Source organism: Hypanus sabinus, chromosome 4, assembly GCF_030144855.1.
Source record: "Hypanus sabinus isolate sHypSab1 chromosome 4, sHypSab1.hap1, whole genome shotgun sequence".
NCBI lineage: Eukaryota > Metazoa > Chordata > Chondrichthyes > Myliobatiformes > Dasyatidae > Hypanus > Hypanus sabinus.
This window is the reverse complement of record NC_082709.1, coordinates 133,613,095-133,637,001: the sequence shown is the minus strand read 5'-3', so window position 1 is coordinate 133,637,001 and position 23,907 is coordinate 133,613,095. Positions and strand designations below refer to the sequence as shown.

The 23,907-nt window shown below is 39.3% G+C and overlaps 1 protein-coding gene across 2 annotated transcripts in view; it reads left to right on the top strand.

The window, feature by feature from the left end:
• Positions 1-23,907, top strand: part of pola1 (polymerase (DNA directed), alpha 1) — a 291,471-nt gene that overhangs the window by 192,931 nt on the left and 74,633 nt on the right. For both annotated transcript variants that reach the window (XM_059966177.1, XM_059966176.1), the window contains exon 35: positions 10,898-11,014. In XM_059966177.1, the coding sequence (XP_059822160.1) occupies positions 10,898-11,014 (117 nt within the window). The remainder of the gene's footprint in view (positions 1-10,897; positions 11,015-23,907) is intronic.

The following is a 23,907-nucleotide window of genomic DNA, read 5'->3' as shown; positions in this document are numbered from 1 at the left end:
TCAGCCTGAAAAATCTATCGTACTCTTTTCCGTAAATGCTACCTGGCCTGCTGAGTTCCTCCAGCATTTTGTGTGTGTGTTACCATGAGCTACCCTCTAACTTTTCAACCAGCACATCCACTCTTGACAGCAATAGTAAATTATGATGAAGATTAACACATGTATGGTTTGGGCCTCATTTTCGAAAAGAATCAAGACCTCCATGCTAAGCTGATGGTATACTGGGCAGCAGTGATCCCTGCCCTGCCTTATGTTCTTTTGAAACTTAGACTACTTACGCGTTAGCAATTCCAGTACTAGATTTAATCTTTTAAACGTGTTCACAAAAACATGTCTTATTTCATGGGATCTGCAAGATCATGTGCATTTGCTAGTTATCTTTGAGGTCATGGTGGTGATCCATTTCACCCTAAAAATCGTTATAGTCTGGGAAATGGAAGATCCATGTGCCACTGAGGTTCACTTTTGTCACTCAATTATTATAGAAAGGTGAACAATGGAATCATATCTCTTCCCTTCATTTGGATGAAAGTTCGTATCTGTAGTTGCAAAAGTACAATAAACAACAGACTAATTAAGGAGCATTTTCATATATCCTTTCAGCCTACTGACTGCGACATTTTTAAGGGACAGTAATGACTTTGTGAAATGTGTTTCGATTGTTACGAACCCCGTAACTGGGTCACTTACCAGCAAAGATAGAGAGGTCCGTTGAAGCCTGATGATACGATTTTTAACAGTATTTATTAGTAAAAATACACAAAAATAATATCAGTGCACACATACAGATAATATACGTCGTCAATACTAAATCTAAAAGTGCGGGTATAATAATAATCAATAAGAAATAAGCTCTATCGTTGTCTAGGAGATAATGTATTGTCCGATGGAAATATAAAAGTCACTCAGTTCATGCAGGCTGCAGCCTTTGGGAACTGCTGGGTTTGCAGTGGTTGGAGAGAGAGAGAGATTTGGAGAAAAACTTGCCGATTCCTTCTATGATTTCAATCCGTCGGAGTCTCATTGGTGTGGCCGTTCACTTGTGGCCTCTCCTTTAGCTAAGCCGTTCTTCCGTGGCGAGCCCGCCAATCCCAGGCAAGGGAAGGACGCACACGAGCCCCCCACCGGCTGTCGCTATTAAATGCTGTCATGGGATTTCTAGCGTTTCTCCTGGTGCGTCTAAAGGGGTTGTTCCCCAGACCCTCTTTTATCCTTATTCACGGGGTCTCAGATGTCATTTTGGGATGATGCAATCCCTCAACCAGCCCACTCTGGTCGTCCCCTGAGGGGCTTCAATGAATAGTACAGTACTCAATACACAATTCTGTCTCCACGAGACAATAGCCATTATCAATGGTTTTGTTTCGCTGAGGCCAGGACACATTCCAAACCTTGTGGATTCTCTGTCATTTCCTGGGTCCCAGACCCGAATTAATAGCGATCTTGCAATTCTCAAAAAGGAGGGGGCGACTTTGTACCCTTTGGCCCCTCAGAGTTGCAACACATTCGTAACACTATTCTGGCCTATTCAAGGCAACCAAACTAAACCTTTGGCGATTTACAGGATATGGGTTGGTGTCCTTTGTGCAACTGCTTTAGACTAACAGCCTTTCCTTGTGAGCACAACAATTGTCAAATCCCCAAATAACCACACCATTCTGGGTACTTAACTTTTACCTTTCCCTTGCAACATGTTCATGATGAGAAATATTTACTTTCTTGACATTATCTTTCCCCTGCATGCTGGATGTGCTGGCTGGTGTCATGTTACTTCATGGTTAGCTGTGACTGGAGTATTATCCATATCTTCCAAAATGTTTTCACCATTGGTTCTCACAAGGAAATGCACCGAATTGCAGCCAACATATAGGAACATGTATGGTCCACTCTTGTATATAATATTTCAATATCATAAGCCAATGACAATTACCCATCTCCGCACTCCAGCTGACACAATCTGAGGTTGTTTCTAAAATTTGCAAAAAATATACTGCAGAGACTTGTGTGTGAATAGGTAGAGTTCTGGCCATCCCAATGAAATTTCTTAAATTGGGTGATCACTAAATGGGAAAAGAATTATTGGATGAAACGTCAAACCCATAAAGGGCAACATAAACAATATGTGCATGGTCAGGAGATATTGATGAGGTCCAAATTAAATATTTTTTATCGGTATTCACAAAGGAAGCAGACTTAACAGTTGGAGAATTTAGTAAAGAGGGAAGTGAAAATTGAGCATAGGTCTCCCTCAATAAGGAGGGGGTACTTGATGCATTTGTGAGATTAAAAATGAACAAGTACCAGGACCAGATAGGATTTATCTCAAGTTGCAGTGGTAGGCAAAGAAAGAAATAACTTGTTCCCCAATGCACAAATGAGGTACATAATGATTGGAGGAGAGCAAATTTGGACACCTTTTCAATAAGGGCAGAGGTCAGTCTGGTAACCATCATCTTGCGAACCAAACCTCAGTGGCAGGAAAGATGCAAAAACATCCTGAGGGAGAGGATTAGTGATCACTTGGTATAGCAGGGACAATTAGATGCAGCCAACATAGTTTTGTCAAGGGAAGATCCTGTCTGACCAGTGTAATTGAATTCTTTGAAGAGGTAACTGTATCAATGAGAACAGGACAGTGGTTGTGATTTACATTGACTTTGAATAAAGCCTTTAGCAAGGTCTTGCACCCAGGTTGAGAAAACCTTGGTCAGACATGAGCAGAGTACTACGTTCAAAGGTGCATTTATTATTAAAGTACACAACTTTGAAATTCTTCTTCTCCTATAACCATGAAACCAAGAAAGAAAAGAAAGGCAGCACAATCATCAGCACTCAAATCTGCCCCCGGCACAAAAAAATACAAAAGCTGACAGATACCTTGGTCCCATTTGCTCCCCCACACAAAAACAAGGCAAAAGATTGGGCAAAAAACACAGAATATAAAAAAAACACCAAGACTTTTTTTTTAAAGCCTATAGTCCAAGTCCATATCCAAAATGCAGAGAACCTGGGTAAATTCTCCAGGCACAGTGGCAGTTTCTCCCCTCTCTGGTAGCAGACCGATCAAAGGGCACGCAGCCACCACTCACCTTCCATATTCGTCTCAATGTTTCAATCTCACTCGTCACTTTAATCGGCAAAATGGAGTCGAGCGTTGACTCGCCTCCTCCAGCAGCCTGCTCACCATGAGGTTTGCACACGTTGCCTCTGTCTCTGGAGACTGCAGACCCAAATAGTCTGCAAACTTCTGCATTCACCTCGATGTTTCTATTTCCTGTGCTGCTTTAATCAGCGAAATAGAGTCGAGCGTTGGTTCGAGCCCCATTCTGCAGCCTATGAGGTTGCTCTGGGGTTCATGCACCTTGCTTCTGCCTCCTGTAATCCTCTCAGAGACTGCAGAGTATGGGAAAGCCCCAGTGATCTCCAAACTGCAAATCACAGGCTCCAATCCAGAAGCACATCCAAGACAAAAACACAAATGTAAGAGACATGAAAATAGTGAAATATATGGTTTCACGATCTATCCAGAAGATGCTGACCAAAGGAGCGCTGTATCTTGTATCTTTCTTGTTTCCAGAAAAATTCACATGGCTGACCTACTTCTTATCAATGGTTACCCCCACCATACTACCTCCAAGATGCTGAGGGTAAGGACTGAGCAATACTGGTGTTGCTGAGAGTCTTGTCGGAGGTGTCCTGTGATTGTGTGATGTACATGCTACATGGCTTTCGTTAACCTGAGCCTACACATTATTCAGGGTTTGTTTGCTCCATATGATATCACCCTTTAAATTCCATTTCTGTGCTTTCAGACTCAGAACATGGGTTTCGGCCCAAAACGTCGACTTTACTTTTATCCATGGATACTGCCTAGCCTTGCTGAGTGCCTCCAGCATTTTGTCTATCAGAATTAGAATCAGGTTTATTATCACTGACATGTGAAGTCAAATTTATTAACTTGGCAGCAGCAATTCAATGCAACACAATATAGAAGAGAAAAATAAATAAATAAAATAATAATAAACCACTTAGAGTATATGTATATTGAATAGACTTTAAAACGTGCAAAAAAAATAGAAATACTGCATATTTTAAAAAGTGAGGTAGTGTCCAAGGGTTCAAGATCCATTTATGAATCGGATGGCAGAGAGGAAGAAGCTGTTCCTGAATTGCTGAGTGTGTGCCTTCAGGCTTCTGTACCTTCTACATGATGATAGCAGTGAGGAATGAGCATGCCCTGGGTGCTGGAGGTCCTTAAAAATGGACGCTGCCTTTCTGAGACACCACTCCCTGAAGGTGTCCCGGGTACTTTGTAGGCTAGTGCCCAAGATGGAGCTGACTAGATTCATGACCCTCTGCAGCTTCTTTCGGTCCTGTGCAGTAGCCCCCCCCCCCCACACCCATACCCAGGCAGTGATGCAGCTGGTCAGAATGCTCTCCACTGTACATCTACAAAGGTTCTTGAGTGTATTTGTTGACATACCAAATCTCTTCAAACTCCTAATGAAGTATAGCCACTGTAGCCACCATCTTGCCTTCTTTATAGCTACATCAATATGTTGGGACCAGGTTAGATCCTCCGAAATCTTGACACCCAGGAACTTGAAACTGCTCACTCTCTCCACTTCTGATCCCTCTATGAGGTTTGGTATGTGTTCCTTTGTCTTACCCTTCCTGAAGTTCACAATCAGCTCTTTTGTCTTACTGATGTTGAGTGCCAGGTTGTTGCTGTGGCACTGCTCCACTAGTTGGCATATCTCACTCCTGTACGCCCTCAAGTCACCACCTGAGATTCTACCAGCAATGGTTGTATCGTCAGCAAATTTATAGATGGTGTTTGAGCTATGCGTAGCTACACTGCGATGTGTATATAGAGAGTAGAACAGTGGGCTAAGCACATAAAGTGTTGATTGACAGCAAGGAGGATACGTTATCACCAATCTGTACAGGTTGTGGTCTTCTGGTTAGGAAGCTGAGGATACAATTGCAGATGGAGGTACAGAGGCCCAGGTTCTGCAACTTCTTAATCAGGATTGTGGGAATGATGGTATTAAATGCTGAGCTGTAGTCGATGAACAGCATCCTGACATAGGTGGTTGTGCTGTCCAGGTTATCTGAAACTGTGTGGAGAGCCTTTGAAATTGCGTCTGCCGTTGACTTATTGTGGCGATAGTTCAGTCTAGTCATGACCAACCTCTGAAAAAATTTCATCACTGTTGATGTGTGTGCTACCGGGCGATAGTCATTAAGGCAGCTCACATTTTTCTTAGGCACTGGTATAAGTGTTGCCTTTTTGAAGCAAGTGGGAACTTCTGCCCATAGCAGTGAGAGGTTGAACGTGTCCTTGAATACTCACTGTAGTTGGTTGACACAGGTTTTCAGAGCCTTACCAGGTACTCCATCTGGATCTTCTGCCTTGCAAGGGTTCACTTTCTTTAAAGACAGTCTAACATTGGCCTCTTGAGACAGAAATCACAGGGTCATCAAGTGCAGCAGGGATCTTCACAGCTGTAGTTATATTCTCACTTTCAAAGTGGGCATAGAAGGCATTGAGTTCACCTGGTAGTGAAGCATCGCTGTCATGCTATTGGGTTTCACTTTCTAGGAAGAAATGTCTTGCAAACCCTGCCAGAGTTACTGTGCATCTGATGTTTCCTCCAACTTTGTTCAAAATTGTCTCTTCGCCCTTGAAATAGCCCTCGGTAAATCATACCTGGTTTTCTGGTACAGGCCTGGGTCACCAGATTCGAATGCCATAGACCTAGCCTTCAGCAGACAACATACCTCATGGTTCAACCAGAGCTTTTGGTTTAGGAGTGTTGTTCAGAATCAGAATCCGGCTTAATATCACTAGCATTTGTCATGAAATCTGTTAATTTTGTGACAACATTACAATGCAATTCATGATAAATATAGGAAAAAACTGAATTGCAGTAAGTATATATGTATATTCGTTTTCGGGGCACCACTCCTTGAAGATAACTTGGATACTACAGTGACTAGTACCCATGATGAAGCTGTCTAATTTTACCTTTCTCTGAAGTTTGCTTTGATCCTGCGCAGTTACCCCTCCTCCCCATACCAGACAACCAGTCAGAAAGCTCTCCACGGTATATCTGTAGGTTTCAAGTGCTTTAGGTGATAAACCAAATCTCTTCCTCCTCCTAATGAAATATTGCCACTGTCTTGCCTTCTTTATAGCTACATCGATATGTTGAGACCGGTTTAGATCCTCAGAGGTATTGACACCCGAGAACTTGAATTTGTACACTCTCTCTGCTTCTGATCCCTCTATGAGGATTAGTTTGTGTTCCCTCGCCTTACCCTTTCTGAAGTCCACAATCAGCTCTTTGGTCTTACTGACATTGAGTGTAAGGTTGTTGCTGCAACACCACTCAACCAGATGCTATATCTCACTCCTATATGACCTCTCAACACCATCTGAGATTCTGCCAACAATGGTTGTATCACTAGCAAGTTTGTAGATGGTATTTGAGCTATGCCTAGCCACACAGAGAGTAGAGCAATGGATTAAGCACACATCCCTAAAGAGCACCAGTGTTGTTTATCAGAGATGTGAGATGTTATTTCCAATCCACACCAATTGGGGTCTTCCAGTTAAGAAGTCAAAGATTTCTTAATTTTTTGAAGAGGTTATGAGGGAAGTTGATGAGGGTAAAGCAGTGGATGTTGTCTATATGGACTTCAGTAAGCCCTTTGACAAGGTTCCGCACAGAAGGTTAGTTAGGAAGGTTCAATTGTTAGGTATTAATATTGAAGTAGTAAAATGGATTCAACAGTGGCTGGATGGGAGATGCCAGTCAGGTTGGAGGCCGGTGACTAGTGGTGTGCCTCAGGGATCTGTACTGGGTCCAATGTTGTTTGTCATATACATTAATGATCCGGATAATAGGGTGATAAATTGGATTCGTAAGTATGCAGATGATACTAAGGCAGGTGGCATTGTGGATAATGAAGTAGGTTTTCGAAGTTTGCAGAGAGATTTAGGCCAGTTAGAAGAGTGGGCTGAACAATGGCAGGTGGAGTTTAATGCTGATAAGTGTGAGGTGCTACATTTTGGTAGGAATAATCCAAATAGGACATACATGGTAAATGATAGGGCATTGAAGAATGCAGTAGAACGTGATCTAGGAATAATGGTGCATAGCTCCCTGAAGGTGGAATCTCATGTGGATAGGGTGGTGAAGAAAGCTTTTGGTATCTTGGCCTTTATAAATCGGAGCATTGAGTATAGGAGTTGGGATGTAATGTTAAAATTGTACAAGGCATTGGTAAGACCGAATTTGGAGTATTGTGTACAGTTCTGGTCACCGAATTATAGGAAGGATATCAACAAAATAGAGAGAGTACAGAGAAGATTTACTAGAATGTTACCTGGGTTTCAGCACCTAAGTTACAGGGAAAGATTGAACAAGTTAGATCTTTATTCTTTGAAGCGTAGAAGGTTGAGGGGGGACTTGATAGAGGTATTTAAAATTATGTGTGGGATAGATAGAGTTGACGTGGATAGGCTTTTTCCAATCAGAGTAGGGGAGATTCAAACAAGAGGACATGAGTTAGAGTTAGGGGGCAAAAGTTTAAGGGTAACAAGAGGGGGAATTTCTTTACTCAGAGAGTGGTAGCTGTGTGGAACCAGCTTCCAGTAGAAGTGGTAGAGGCAGGTTCGGTATTGTCATTTTAAGTAAAATTGGATAGGTATATGGACAGGAAAGGAATGGAGGGTTATGGGCTGAGTGCGGGTCAGTGGGACCAGGTGAGAGTAAGCATTCGGCATGGACTAGAAGGACCGAGATGGCCTGTTTCCATGCTGTAATTGTTATATGGTTATATATGGATCTGGTTGCAGAGGGTGGTATAAAAGACCAGTTTCTGTAGCTTTTCGATCAGGACAGTAAAAATGTTGGTGTTAAATGCTGAGCTACATGTAGTCAGTGAACAGCATCCTGACATACATATTTGTATTGTCCTGATGTTTCAGAACTCTACTTTGCACTACAATATTGATGACAGCATACTCCTTGTTTTTTCACTTTTCCTACATCAATACCTGCTTTAACATTAAGATTGTATTTTTCCGATGTATGGTAGTCCCATGGGACCAATTATCTAGGCAATTTGAACCTGTTTTTTAAAAAATACTCCTCAACTGTGACTGAGGCCCAACTTAAATCTTCCCTGGCCAAAAAGCATTCTTCTGCCTATAAGATATCCAATGTGCTATTTCCATGTACCTGATACACATGTCAGCCCTGTAGAAATAAAAGTTATCAGTATTTGTAACTGTACACTACATCTTACTGACATTTGAATTGAGGCAAATGAATAGAACTTGTCATTGTACATTAGAGCAAAATGTCATGGGCTTCTGAAAATGCCATTCTTTTTATTTCTTCTGCTTTTATTCTTTGCTTTATCACTTTACTGTAAATTTTCATTTTATGTAATTTTTCACAAGGTATCATTTTGTAAGATATTAAACTAGGCGCTTGAGTGCAAATCCAATGATAATTTGATGCAGACCACCAGTGGGAACTGCTACCTTCTAAATGGCTTAAGCCCCAAATCTTTTGAATATATTCAATGCCCAGAAAATTAAATACCAGAATAATCATAATGGATGAATGTGATAATCTTTTTTCTAATTATGAGATTTCTATCATGTTTACTTCAGTTTGCACTCCATTCAGAATAATTGTTGAACTGAATGGCAGTCAGACAGGCAAAAATCTTGCTCCTTTTCTTATATTGTGTATTTACTTCAAAGAATGTGTATATTGAAAAGATTTCAAATTACCACTGGAGGTGGTTTGTTTCTCCAGGTTCGATGTTAAGTGTGTCAGTGGAAGACCAGGTTGGGTGATATTTGAGAATGGATGATCTACCATACCTTAGAAATGAATGATGTCATGTGCTGATTAATGAGTAATGGGTTAAAACTATTTCCTACTGGTATGTTTCTTTCTAAGGTTCTTCCCTCATTCTCCCAAAGGGCAAATTTCTTCTTACAGATATACATCAATAAGCAGCAAATTAAGTTGATAGATTTGTTTCAGAGCATAACAATATAGGCCATGTACACGAATAATTCATGGAACATGATAAAGTACTTTGGATAAATGCACTTTGGAGGGATAAGATGTCTTTGTAGCTGATCTCTCGTAGATGCTGCTTATTATTTGGGGTCTGCTCCGGGAAAGTTGAAATGGAAATTGATTGACGCAATGAGTCAAAATCTTCATTATTGCATATTGTGCAGTGGTGAGTGGACTTAGGAACTGCGCAATGATTGAAAAAAACAATGATCCCAAAGGTGAAGGGGATTATACAGAAGAAGAAAGGGAAAGTTATAAACAGTCAGGCTTTACTTCCTACGTTTCAGCTGTAAGTCATCACTGTTTAAGGCCATGGACATGTCAGCCATTACTGGTTCACCTTTTGCAGCTAATTTGAAGGAAGAATGCTAAGCAGCAATTATTTTAATTTCACTCAGGAGAAAGGAAAAAGTAGTATTATGTAGGTATATCTACAGTTCTAGTGCACAGTTCAATCATGACTTTCTCTGCATTCAATTGAACAATAAGGGACATTTTCAGAAGAAATACTGTGAACTTTTAGTAATCCACTTATTATAAAATTTGTGTAAATTAGAGTCTCTCCTTGCTTTTAACCAATTCTGCTGTAAGAGTCTGATGTTCCTTGTTATTATCCTTTCAATGTTCTTGTGACAGAGCTAGATGATTACTGAAATGAACAGATCAATAAGTCAAATGGCCAATTGAGCCTATTTGGAAAAATCTCTGTAAATTGGTTGACATACATTGCAAAAATCTGTCAAATAGAAAAGCTGTTTGTCCTTTAATTTGTTGTCTTTCCCCTTTTCTCTCTAGCTGCACCTTTTTCAAAGCTCGTGGTGGAGGGTGGGAGAAGGAGGATGCTGATAAAAATATAGATTGTAAGAATATGGTTGTCTTAATGAACATTTTAAAAGGAGCTTCGTATTTTATTTTGGACAGGCTTAATTTTTTATTTAAAAATCTATTTTGATATTGACCATTTTTTGAGTTCGCTGGAAGCCAGATGTGGATTCAGATTTGGAAAAAAAGTATTCCCAAACTGTCCTTGGGAATTCCTGTTTACTAATGGTCTGTTCAAGATTATGTGGAATAGCCAAAAATATGGAAGCACTTTTCCTAATTTAAAATAGAAAAAATGAATTTCGTGAGTTTTCTCCTCATCTCCTGCCATGGCCTCAGCATTAGGTGGACAGAAATTCTGTGGTTAACTGTAGGGTTTCCAACCCTTCTGTTGAATTTATAGCTGGAAGTTAGAAGGAGCTTTAATAATCATTGAGGAAATTGTCCTACTGTCACATAAATTAGATAAGAGGCAAAATATATTTTGTATCACAACTAATTTATGTCAGGAAAGTATTCAAAAAACTGATGGGATGTGGAATATATTTAACTGTCCACATATTTACATACAATACTTTGTCTTCTAACATCATGTCAACATTTTCCTGAGAAGATCCAAGCTACAACTAGTACTGTTTTTTACTGTTTCTATGTATTATTTAATACACAAATTGTAACTTGTGCACACTTAGTTTTTGAAAAAAATTATAGACCTTCTGAAAGTGTCAATATGTTGATGTCAATCTCTAGTATACTAAGCTGCTTAGTATACTAAGTGTTGATCCTCAACCTATTGGTGCTGTGCTACTTGGAGGTTTTCAACCTTAAGGAACTTACTCTGCTTATGAATACAAACCAAACTTTAGCAGAAAGCCTGAATTTTAACGGTTAACTTTTGGAGGTTTGAAAGAGCTAAAGGAAACTTTTTAGAGATTTTCATTTTTGTTTCGTTCAATTTTTAGGGCTGGCTCGTTTGTGAGGACCAAACATGCCAAAATCGTACTCGACATCTTCCACTGAGATTCTCTCGCAATGTTCCATTATGCCAGACTTGCACAAAGGGTGCACTTAAGCCAGAGGTAAATGACTTTTGTATTGTTGCTGTAGACTCGTCTTTTTTCTCATGAAATATCCACAACAATAGCAAGATTTATGGATTACCTAAATTATGAGGGACTGGTCAGTGGTTAATTGAAAAGCCCAGTTTATCAGTACTAAGTTGTTTTCATATGAGGTTGATACAATATGGAATTTTTGAATTTTGTAGAAAAGAAGGAGGCAATTTGTGCAGTAGCAAGCAGACTTTGAAAGAGCTATCCAACTGGTAAATTCTGCCATCTGTTTCTTTGCAACCTGTGCAGTCTTCACTTTTTAAGCGAAGTCCTTTTAAAATTCAGGTTACAGTCCTCCACCATTAATTCTGTTAAAGTTTTTGCAATGTGTGGACCTATTTAGAGTAATGACCGCCCTCCTTTAGCACTACATATTGATCTTTTATCTGTACATGTGCTGTTATCTACACATCCAAATTGTTCTCTCTCTCGTGCAATGTGAATACACTAGTTAAAGCCATCTCCTGCATGTGTGCTTTTATTTCATCGATATGTAGTTGTGCATAGACACAACAAATTGGCGACAAGTACAAACCTGAATGTCAGAAAATATTATGAACTGCATGAACAGTTATGGGACAAAATAATGAGAGTTAAACAGCATGAGAAAGCCGTTGCGGGCGCTTACAAAGGAACACGTGAGTAACCGTGAAAGACATACTGAATTTAAAGTGAAATAACGTGGCAATGGCTTCAATCAGGGAAGTTGATGAATTTGGTAGCACTAGTGAAGGCTGGGAGTCATGTATCAAGAGGGTTCAACTGTATGGTAATATGAACAGCAAAAGAAAGCCCCTACACTTCTTAGCTTAATGGGCCCAAGAATGTAGACTCTTACACAACCTTGTAACCCCTGTGAAGCCAGCAAGCAAGACGTTCAACCAAACTGTTTCAATTTTACAAAATCGCTTGAGCCCTAAACCTCTGGTAATAGCTGAGAGATATAGATTTTACAAAAGGAAACAGTCAAAAGATGAATGCATTTCTGGATACATTGCAGAACTGTGCAAACTTTCCCAGTACTGTGACTTTAGAGATGGATTTTCTGATGCATTAAGGGATTAGCTTGTATTTGGCATGCAAAATCAAAGCATTCAAAGAAGGCTACTGTCAGAAAGAGAGCTAATCTTAGAATGGGCATTGACCATTGCAGTATTGTAAAGGATGCAGCTGAACTGCAGAAAAGGATGTTAGACTTGCACAAAGTGTCCCTGAATGGTGTAAAAACCAAAGATGTTATCAATGTGGCCGATCCTCCCATGATGCAATTGAGTTTTGGTTCAAAGAAAAAGTGTGCAGAAAGTATCACATGAGAGAATGTGCAAGACAGACAAAAAGCACAACCAAGTAAAAAGTCTCAAACACAAAACTAAGCAACTGCATAAGGTTACCGAACGTAAAACAGAATCAGACAACTTAAAGCTGAACTGTCATGCCTAGAACTGCATAGTATTACTGAAGCAGATCGCAATGTACTATGGATCACAATAGATGTGTCTGGTGTAAAACTGAAAATGGAACTGGACACGGGGTCAGTTTTATCTGTAATTTCAGAAGCTGGCTACAACAGACTGTTTTCTAAGATACCATTAGAGAAGACCTCCGTGATGCTAAAGACCCACACGGGCGGAAAACTGTGCCCCAAAGGCAAAGTGAAGGTGATACACGGAGGCCAAACACCGCAGTTAGAGCTTTATGTATTGAAAAGTGGAGGGCCAGCACTTTTTCAGACGTGAATACTTGAGAAAATCCAATTAGAATAGCATTCAATCAAAGCTCTCAGTGTGGCATCAATGGACAACGACAGCCAAATGGTCGCACTAACCAAAGACTGACACAGCTGCTTAATGCTAATGAGAAGGGGACTGGTAAACTCAAAGACAGAAAGGCCCAAATTGAACTGGATGAAACAGCAACACCAAGGTCCATAAAAGCCGTCCTGTACCTTGCGCACCACTTCAGAAAGTGGATGCTGAACTGCGGAGCTTGGAGGCGTCTGGAATTCTCACCAGGGTTGGAGTGATTGGGGTATGCCCATTGTCCCAGTAATCAAGAAAGGGAAGGCCAGAACCGTTTGCATATGTGAGGATTCAAGGTGAGCATCAACCCAGTGCTACATATTGTGCAGTATCCCCTGCCGTGAATAGAAGACATTTTTGTATCTTTGGCAGGTGGGGAGAGGTTTTCAAAGATCAACTTCTCACAAGCCTATCTACAAATGAAGATTGAGAAGTCAAGCAGGAAGTTCCTTTTAATCAACACTCGCAAGGGATTGTTCCAGTATAATTGTCTCGTCTTTGCCGTCGCATTAACTCCAGCAATTTGGCAAAGAGCAATGGGCCAAGTGCTCCAAGGTATCCCAGGAACACAATGTTACCTAGATGACATCATTGTGACTGGCAAGAATGATGAAGAGCACCTTCAGAACCTTGGTAAAATGTTTGCTGCACTGAGTGAGTATGGTTTGACCACAAAGAGAGAGAAATGTGAGTTTTTCAAGAATGAAATCTCATATTGTGGACATGCCATTGACAACCCTGGTTACATAAGTCACAAGAGAAGATTGAAACAGTGCTACAGGCATCCTAACCAGAAAATGTGTCACAACTGAAGTCATACCTGGGCCCTGTAAACTACTACCACCGGTTTCTCTCAATCATTGCTACAGTGCTGCATCCATTGAACACACTGTTACAGACAGGAGCAAAGTGGGAATGGTCAGAAAAATGTGAAAGAGCATTCGAGGAAACAAAGAGACTAATAACATCTGATGAACTGCTCACCCATTATGACCCATCTCTGTCCATCAGACTGGCATTAGAGCCATTTTATCACACATTATGAAAGATGGATCTGAACACCTGATTATTTTTGCCTTAAGATTACTGACAAGTACAAAACACAACTACTCACAGATTGACCAACAAGAAGTTGGGGAATAAAGAAGTTCCACTGCTACATCTACAGACATAAGTTTACGCTAGTGACAGGTTGCCAGCCCTGTGTCCATTTTCAATCCCAGGAAGAGAGCTGCAATGATGACTGCTATCCAGTTACAAAGTTGGGCACTATTCCTAGGAGCCCACTCTAATGACAGACGCTGATGGCTCGTCACATCTTCCACTATTGGCAACTGAAGAACAAAAGTCTTCATACTCAGCAAAAATGTTCCGTACTGTGTTGATGGACCAGTTGCCGGTAACAAATTCCAAAGTGCAAAGGGAAACAAGGAATGACCTGACAATGCTGTTAAAAGTCTGTGAAATCACCGTGCAAGGATGGCCAGCTCATGGTAACTGTGTTTCCAGAGATCTCAGTGAGATGAGACCAACTGTTAATATGTCAAAGAACAGTGATCTGTGGATCTTGTGCTGTGGTTCCCTCTAAACTGCGCACAAGAGTGTTAGAAAATCTGCATGAAGAACACCTGGGTTTAGTCAAGGTGAGTCTTGCCCTGAGCTACATGTGGCCAAGAATAGATAAACAGATTGAAGACTTCACTGAAAGCTGATTGGGATACTAAGTTGTTCAAAATATACCCCAAGAGGCACTGTTACACCATGGGGGTGGTCATCTTTACCAGAGCAAAAAGTACACATTGACTTTTCTGGGCCATTCATGAACTCCATATTTCTGATTGCCATGGATGCTCATTCGAAGTGGCCGGAGGTTATATCAATGAAGTCGACCACTTCAACAAAGACTGTATCCGTTCTAAGGATGATCTTCACCAGAATTGGCTAACCAGAAGAAACTGTGAGTGACAACGGACCATGATACATATCAGAAGAATTCCAATTATTCATGAAGAAAAATGGCATCAGACATATCAAGTCAGCTCTTCAATACCCAGCAATGAATAGGTTAGCTGAGAAGTTTATCCAAACCTTCAAGAAGTCCATTAAAGCAATAGACAAGGTGGATAACTTCCATTTTGTGTATCAAAACTCTGTTCATGAGACAACAAATTAAACACCTGCAATGCTGTTCATGAGCAGGAATCTGTGATCTCACACAGACCTCCGGAGGGAAGTACAGATTAAACAGTTCACCCAATTGCCAAGTGAAGCAGCAGGGAGCTTTGAGATTAGACAGGAAGTGCTGTTGCATGATTACCGAGAAGACAAGTGGACACCCGATAGGATGGCTGCAAGAACTGGACCACTGGTGTACACAGAGGATGTTGGCGATCAGACATGGAGAAGTCATGTGGACCAGATACTGCATGCTCAACAGAAGAACATACCTGAGTCGACTGCATCCAACAAGATGAACACATTACAGTCACTGGATTTGCCTCTCAATGATAATCTGACAGCAATGTGATACCGGAAACTGAGAACCAAACACCTACCAAACACGATGCCACTCCCAGGTCTAGAAGCATTATCCTAAAAGAAACAGAGCACTAACCAGAAGTCTGAACCTTTAGAACTGTGAAGTTAGTTATGGACTGTTATTGTGAAAGCATGTTTATTTGGAATATGGGTTTATGAAAGGGAAATTGAATGTTTTGTACATATACAGTTTATATTGCTCTAATCTACAGGGGGAGGTATAGATCTATTTCCTTTTAAGCAATGACCACCTCCAACTTAGCACTACGTATTGATCTGTTGTCTGCACATGCGCTGTTGTCTACGCATGTGCATTGTTCTCTCTCTCACTGCAGTGTGAATACACCAGTTAAAGCCATCTCCCACAGCATGCTTTTATGTAATCGATATGTAGTTGTGCACAGACACAACAGTTTTTTTTTCTTTATCTCACAATTTGCCTGTCAGACTAAAAGATAAAGATAACAGGTGTAGGGAACCTTGGTTTTCAGGAGATATTGAGGCCCTGTTTTATACTAACAATCTGGATGATAATGTGGTTAACTGGATCAGCAGATTTGCAGATGACACCAAGATTGGGGTGTAGTGCACAGAGAGAGAGGCTATCGTGGCTTGCAGCAGGATCTGGACCAGCTGCAAAAGTGAGCTGAAAAATGACAGATGAAATTTAATGCAGACAAGTGCAAGGTATTGCACTTCTGCAGGACCAACCAGGGTAGGTCTTGAACAGTAAACAATCGGGAAATGAGGAGTGGTAGAATACAGATCCATGATGCGTTGAAAGTGGCATCACAGGAGGCTTTTGGCACATTGTCCTTTATAAATCAAAGTATTAAGTACAGGAGATGGGATATTACGTTGAAGTTGTTTTAGACATTGCCGCAGTCTAATTTGGAGTATTGAGTGCAGTTTTGGTCACCTACCTACAGGAAAGATGTAAATAAGGTTGAAAACCTGTGTTATAAGGAAAGATTGAATAGGTTAGGATTTTATTCCTTGGAACATAGAAGACTGAGAGGAGATTTGATAGAAGTATATAAAATTATCAGTGGTATGGATAAGGTAAATGCAAGCAGCATTTTTTGCACTGAGCTTGAATGAGACGACAAGTAGAGGTCATTAGTTAAGGGTGAAAGATCAAAAGTTTAAGGTGAAGATGAGGGGAAACTTCTTCAATCAGAGGGTCGGACGAGAGTGAAATGAGCTGCCAGCACAAGTGGTGCATTCAAGCTCAATTTCAATGTTTGAGAAAAGTTTGAATAGGTACATTGATAGTAGGCATATGGTAGACAATGGTCCTGGTGCAGGTCAGTGGCAGTAGGCAATTTCAATTGTTAAGCATGAGTAGATGGACCAAAGGGCCTGTTTGTGTGCTGTACGTTTCTATGACTCTAATCTGAACATCCTGTCAAATTTCTCTTCTAATGAAGGAGCCACTGATTCTATATGAAATAATCTTAATGTAGACAGAATCTTGTGGCGTGATCTAAAACATACAAAATTATGAGGGGTATGTATCGAGTAAATGTAAGAAGGCTTTTTCCACTGAGGTTGAGTGGGACCATAAAATAAATCCTAGACTCATTAAAAATATCAGGACAGGATCTCAGCAGTTGGAATAGAGTCTTTGCCTGGAAGTATAAGAGTTGCTAGTTCATGGACTCTCTGGAAATGTGTACCTGAATGCTTGGGGATGCCGCCATAGCTGGCCCCAAGCCCAGCTGAGAAAGGAGGAAGGTTGGGCATCTCATAAAAACCCGTTCCATGGACCTCATTCCTGGAAGAGGCAGGATACACCAAGAAGATAGATTACACCTAGGAAAACTTGACAGACTGACCCAAGACTGAAGATTCTGGTAAGCTGCCGTTGGTGGCCCATCCCCAGTAGGGGCAGTGGGCTTGAGAAGAAGAAGAATAATAATACTTGGGAAGCAGAGTAGATTTAATGAGAATTTTCTGAACAATCATAAACAATCATATTTTGGCTGAGGTTATAAATTCCTTAATAGTAACAAGTTGGTGGAGAGCTGACCATTGGTTGTAACTATACTTTTACTTCACAAGATCCCAAGCTGCTTTTGAGAATACTGAAATTGCCTTAAAGGTTAACTCGACAGCACAATGTAGGATAAGGGAAGACAAACATGGTATCAAACAGAAGTGATGCAGAATTAAGTCCCAGCCCTGCTATTGCATGAAATCATGCCTGATGTTTTAGCTCAGCGTGTCTTTGCTGTATCAATTCTGTATCCTTTGATTCCATTAATATGTAATAATCTATCAGTTTCTGCTTTGAATATACTCTGCCACTGAGTTTCCCTTCAGTAACAAATTCCAAAGATTCACTACCCTCTTCAACTTCATTTCTTCACAGTTCTTTCTTTTCTTTTTAAATCTTTTTATTAATTTTAAACAAACATAAATGAAACATGAATACAAAGTGTTTGAGAGTACATAATTAATAGTTTAAATAGACATTCATATAATAATAAAAATAAATAACCTCCCAAACTCATAACATTGATGAACAAAGAAATAAAAAGAAAAAAAAAGACCCCAGAAAAAAAAGAGAAGAAAAAAAAACACTAACCAACATGGGCCATTGAATAATGTTAAGTACATATACAGTAGTGCCAATAACTCCGAACCTCCATCCAAATATTAAGGATAATATAAGTAAGGTTTAGGAAAAGACAATTCAACTCATATGAAAATGTTGAATAAATGGTCTCCAAGTTTCTTCAAATTTAATTGAAGGGTCAAAAACAACACTTCTAATTTTTTCTAAGCTCAAACAAGAAATGGTTTGAGAAAACCACTGAAATATAGTTGGAGGATTAATTTCTTTCCAATTCAATAGAATAGATCTTCTAGCCATTAGTGTAACAAATGCAATCATTCGTCGAGATGAAGAGGATAGACAACTATTATCCACCATTGGTAAACCAAATATTGCAGTAAAAGGATGCGGTTGGACATTAATATTCAAAACTCTTGAAATAATACTGAAAATATCTTTCCAGTAATTTTGTAAACAAGGGCAAGACCAAAACATATGGGTTAATGAGGCAACATCAAAATGACATCTGTCACAGGTTGAATTAACATAAGAATAAAATCGAGCAAGTTTATCCTTAGACATATGAGCTCTATGTACAACCTTAAATTGTATTAGAGCATGTTTAACACAAATAGAGGACGAATTAACTAATAGTAACATTTTCTCCCATTGCTCAGTGGATATAAGACAATGAAGTTCTTCTTCCCATTCCTTCTTAGTTTCTTCTGATACATCTGGCTGTATATTCATAATCATATTATAAATGACAGCTACTAAACCCTTTTGACAAGGATTCAGAGCTAAAATTCTTTCCGTAATGTCCAATGGACCTAGTTTCGGAAAAGACTGTAACTCATTATACAAAAAATTTCTAACTTGCAAATATCTAAAAAAATGAGTTTTAGGTAAATTATATTTATTAGATAACTGTTCAAAGGACATAACGCTATCATCTAAAAACAAATCACGAAAACATGTTATACCTTTTGTTTTCCATTAAAAAAATGTTTGATCCATAAAGGAAGGCCGAAAAAAATAATTAGATACTATAGGGCATGTGTTACGTATCCCGTAACTGGATAACTTACCAGCAAAGATAGAGACGTCTGTTGAAGTCTGTTGTCACTATTTTCAAACGTTTTTATTTATAAAGGGACACAAAAGTAGGGTTAATACATACGTTCAGATAGTGCACATCGTCAACATTCAATCTAAAACGCGGGTATAGTAATAATCATCATTAAGAAGTGAGCTCTGCTGGTGTCTAGGGGTTAATAGATTGTCCGTTGGAAATATAAAAGTCACTCTGAAAGTCTGCAGGCCTCAGCCCTTTGAAAATCGCTGGGTTTTGCGTGGGGTGACCGAGAGAGAGAGATTGGGGGAGAAGAGAAAGAACTTGCCGAGTCTCGATGAATCTTCCGTGAAATCGGGGGAGCGTTGGTTTCCTCTCCCCAATGTTAGTTAAAGCGGTTTTCTGTGATTCCAGCCACAGATTCCAATCCCGGAATCTAACGCACGTGGCTTCCTTCAGAATGGCTTCCCGCTGCTGCGGGATCACTCTCTCGTGTCTTCTGGGTGCGTCTGAGGGGCTGTCCCCCTGAGACTCTCCTTTATACTTCCTCACGGGGACGCAGGTGTCAATCAGGTTGGGATGATGCAATCTCTCTCTCTCTCAACCAGCCCACCTTGCCCAAGGGCTTTTCACGTGGTCTCCATGAGACAATAGTCACTGTTGTCTTTATTCTGTATCCCTGACTTAGGACCTGCAATTTGGCATGTTTCTCTCTCTCTCTCTCTCCTACTGGGTCTACTGACCCCCCCCCCCCCCTTTCGACGGGGCTGGGATCATAACACATGATAGAATAAACTTATTCAAACCAAAAAATTTACGAAATTGAAACCAGATTGGCAATGTGTATTTGACTATAGGATTAGTTATTTGTTTATTCAATTTAGATAAAGAAAAAGGAAGTGAAGATCCTAAGATTGAAAACAACGAAAAGTCTTGTACAGATTTACATTCCAAATTTACCCATTGTGGGCAGGCAGCTGTAGTCAATTCTTGTGTCCAAAATATCAAATATCGTATATTAACTGCCCAATAATAAAATCTCAAGTTTGGCAAAGCCAAACCACCTTCCTTCTTAGGCTTCTGTAAATATTTTTTGCCAAGTCTAGGATTTTTATTCTGCCAAAGATAAGAAGATATTTTGGAGTCAATAATATTAAAAAAAAGATTTAGGAATAAAAATTGGTAATGCTTGAAATAAATATAAGAATTTGGGTAATGCCATCATCTTAATAGCATTAATTCTACCAACCAATGACAAAGATAGTGGAGACCACCTAGTAGCAAGTTGCTTAATCTGGTCAATTAAAGGTAAAAAGTTAGCTTTAAATAAATCTTTGTGTTTTTTAGTAATTTTAATACCTAAATAAGTAAAATAATCTGTAACAACCTTAAATGGTAAACGTTTATAAATTGAAACTTGCATATTTAATAGAAATAGTTCACTCTTGTTAAAATTCAATTTATAACCAGAAAAGTTACTAAACTGAGCAAACAAAGATAAAATAGCAGGAATAGATCTTTCAGGGTCAGATATGTATAGTAACAAATCGTCAGCATATAATGATAACTTATACGTCCCCTCCCCACGAGTAATACCAAAAATATTAGGTGATTCACGAATAGCTATAGCCAAAGGTTCTAGAGCGATGTCAAATAGTAAAGGACTTAAAGGACAGCCTTGCCTTGTACCACGGAATAACTGAAAAAAAGGAGATCTTTGATTATTGGTAAAAACCGAAGCCAAGGGTTTATGGTATATTCATTTAATCCATGATATAAATTTTGAACTGAAATTAAAATGCTGCATTGAATTAAATAAATATGGCCATTCAACTCTATCAAATGCTTTTTCAGCATCTAGAGAAATGACACATTCTAGTATTTTGGGTGAGGAAGTGTAAATAATATTTATTAATTTTCTAATGTTAAAAGATGAATAGCGATTTTTAATAAATCCAGTCTGATCTTCAGAAATGATTCGAGGTAATATATTTTCTAATCTAGTAGCCAAAATTTTACTAAAAATCTTAAAATCCGTGTTCAGCAAGGATATAGGCCGATAGGATGCACACTCAATAGGGTCTATGTTTTTTAAGAATTAAAGAAATAGAAGCTTCATAAAAAGATTGTGGCAATTTGCCTATAATTAATGCAACTTTAAAAATTTTACAAAACCAAGGAGAAAGTATAGAGGAAAAAGATTTTAAAAATTCTGCAGAATAACCATCTGGACCAGAAGCTTTACCGGAATTCATTGAAAAAATAGCCTTTTTTATTTCAGTTTCCGTGATAAGTGTATCTAAAAATACACTATCCTCTACTGTTAATTTTAGAATATTCAATTTCCTTAAAAATTCATTTATTATAGAAGAATCCTCAGCAAATTCTGATTGATATAAGGAATTATAAAAATCTTGAAAGGCTTTATTTATCTCTTTATGGTCGATCATTAGAGTACCATCTTGTTTACGAATCCTAGTAATCTGTCGTTTAGCCGAAGCAGCTTTCAATTGATTAGCCAATAATTTACCAGACTTATCTCCATACACATAGAACTGAGTTCTAGATTTAAATAACTGATTTTCAATCGAAGAGGATAATAACAAATTATGTTCCATTTGGAGTTCCACTCTTTCTTTATAGAGTTCTTTGCTAGGAGTCACTGAGTAAATTTTATCAATTGCTTTGATTTTATCAACCAGTGTTAATATTTTAGAATTAGTTCATTTCCTAACTCCAGCAGAGTATGAAATAATCTGCCCACGAATAAAGGCTTTAAAAGTGTCCCATAAAATTCCACAAGAGATCTCTGCTGTAGAATTTGTTGAGAAAAACAAATCAATTTGTTGTTTGATAAAATTGACAAAGTCTGAGTCCTGCAATAAAATAGAGTTAAACCTCCAAGATTTGACATTAGTAAATGAGTCCATTATCTTAATAGATAACTTCAAAGGTGCATGATCAGAAATAGTAATAGAGTCATATTTACAATCGATAACATCTGTAAGCAAACGGTGATCAATGAAAAAGTAATCAGTTCTTGAGTAATTGTGATAAACATGAGAAAAGAATGAAAATTCTTTGTCATTGGGGTGTAGAAAACGCCAAATTTCAAAAATTGCTGAATCAGTCATAAAGGAATTGATAAGAGAAGCCGATTTATTCAGAAGAACTTGGGTGGGCTTGGATCTATCCATCGACGGGTTTAAACAACTCTTCACAGTTCTAAATGTCTTGAGACGATGATCTGAGTGTAGACAAACCAGTCAAGAGGAACAACATCCCTACATCCGAACTCTCCAGCCTGTTTAAAATTTTGTACATTTGGAAAGGATAGATCAAGCCTCCTCACTTGACAAATCTGATTTCCCTGGAATCAATCTGGAAAACATTTGCAGCGCTCACTCCATCACAAGTACAGTGGCATGCAAAAGTTTGGGCACCCCTCGTCGAAATTTCTGTTACTGTGAGTAAAAGATGACCTGATTTCCAAAAGGCATAAAGTTAAAGATGACACATTGCATTAATACTTTAAGCAAGATTACTTTTTTATTTCCATCTTTTACAGTTTCAAAATAACAAAAAAGGAAAAGGGCCCGAAGCAAAAGTTTGGGCCCCATGCATGATCAGCACCTAGTAACAGCCCCTTTGGCAAGTATCACAGCTTGTATCACTTTCTGTAGCCAGCTAAGAGTCTTTCAATTCTTGCTTGGGGGATTTTTGTCCATTCTTCCTTGCAAAAGGCTTCTAATTCTGTGAGATTCTTGGACCGTCTTACATGCATTGCCCATTTGAGGTCCATCCTCAGATTTTCAATGTTGTGTAGGTTGGGAGACTGTGAGGGCCATGGCAAAACCTTGCTTACGCCTCTTGAGGTAGTCCATTGTGGATTTTGAGGTGTGTTTAGGATCATTATCCTGTTGTAGAAGCCATCCTCTTTTCATCTTCGGCTTTTTTACAGACAGTGTGATGTTTGCTTCCAGAATTTGCTGGTATTTAATTGAATTCATTCTTCCCTCTACCAGTGAAACGTTCCCCGTGCCACTGGCTGCAACGCAAGCCCAAAGCATGATTGATCGACCCCCATGCTTAACAGTTGGAGAGGTGTTCTTTTCATGAAATTCTGCACCCTTTTTTCTCCAAGCATACCTTTGCTCATTGTGGCCAAGAAGTTCTATTTTAACTTCATCAGTCCACACGACTTGTTTCCAAAATGCATCAGGCTTGTTTAGATGTTCCTTTGCAAACTTCTGATGCTGAATTTTGTGGTGAGGACTCAGAAAAGGTTTTCTTCTGATGACTCTTCCCTGAAGGGCATATTTGTGCATGTGTCACTGCACTGTAGAACAATGCACCACCACTCCAAAGTCTGCTAAATCTTCCTGAAGGACTGTTGCTGTCAAACGGGGGTTTTGATTTGCCTTTCTAGCAATCCTACGAGCAGTTCTCTCAGAAAGTTTTCCTTGTCTTCCAGACCTCAACATGACCTCCACCGTTCCTGTTAACTGCCATTTCTTAATTACATTATGAATTGAGGAAGCAGCTACCTGAAAACGCTTTGCTATCTTCTTATAGCCTTCTGCTTTGTGGGCATCATTTATTTTAATTTATCAGAGGCCTAGGCAGCTGCTTAGAGGAGCCCATGGCTGCTAATTGTTGGGAGAATATTTGAGGAGTCAGGGTATTTATAAAGCTTTGAAATTTGCATCACCTGGCCTTTCCTAACAATGACTATGAACAAGCCATAGCCCTAACAAGCTAATTAAGTTTGAGATTTTGGTAAAAGTTATCTGAGAGCACAAATCTCCTGGGGTGCCCAAACTTTTGCATGGCGCTCCTTTCCTTTTTTTCACTCTAAAATTGTACAAAACAAAAATAATACACTAATCTT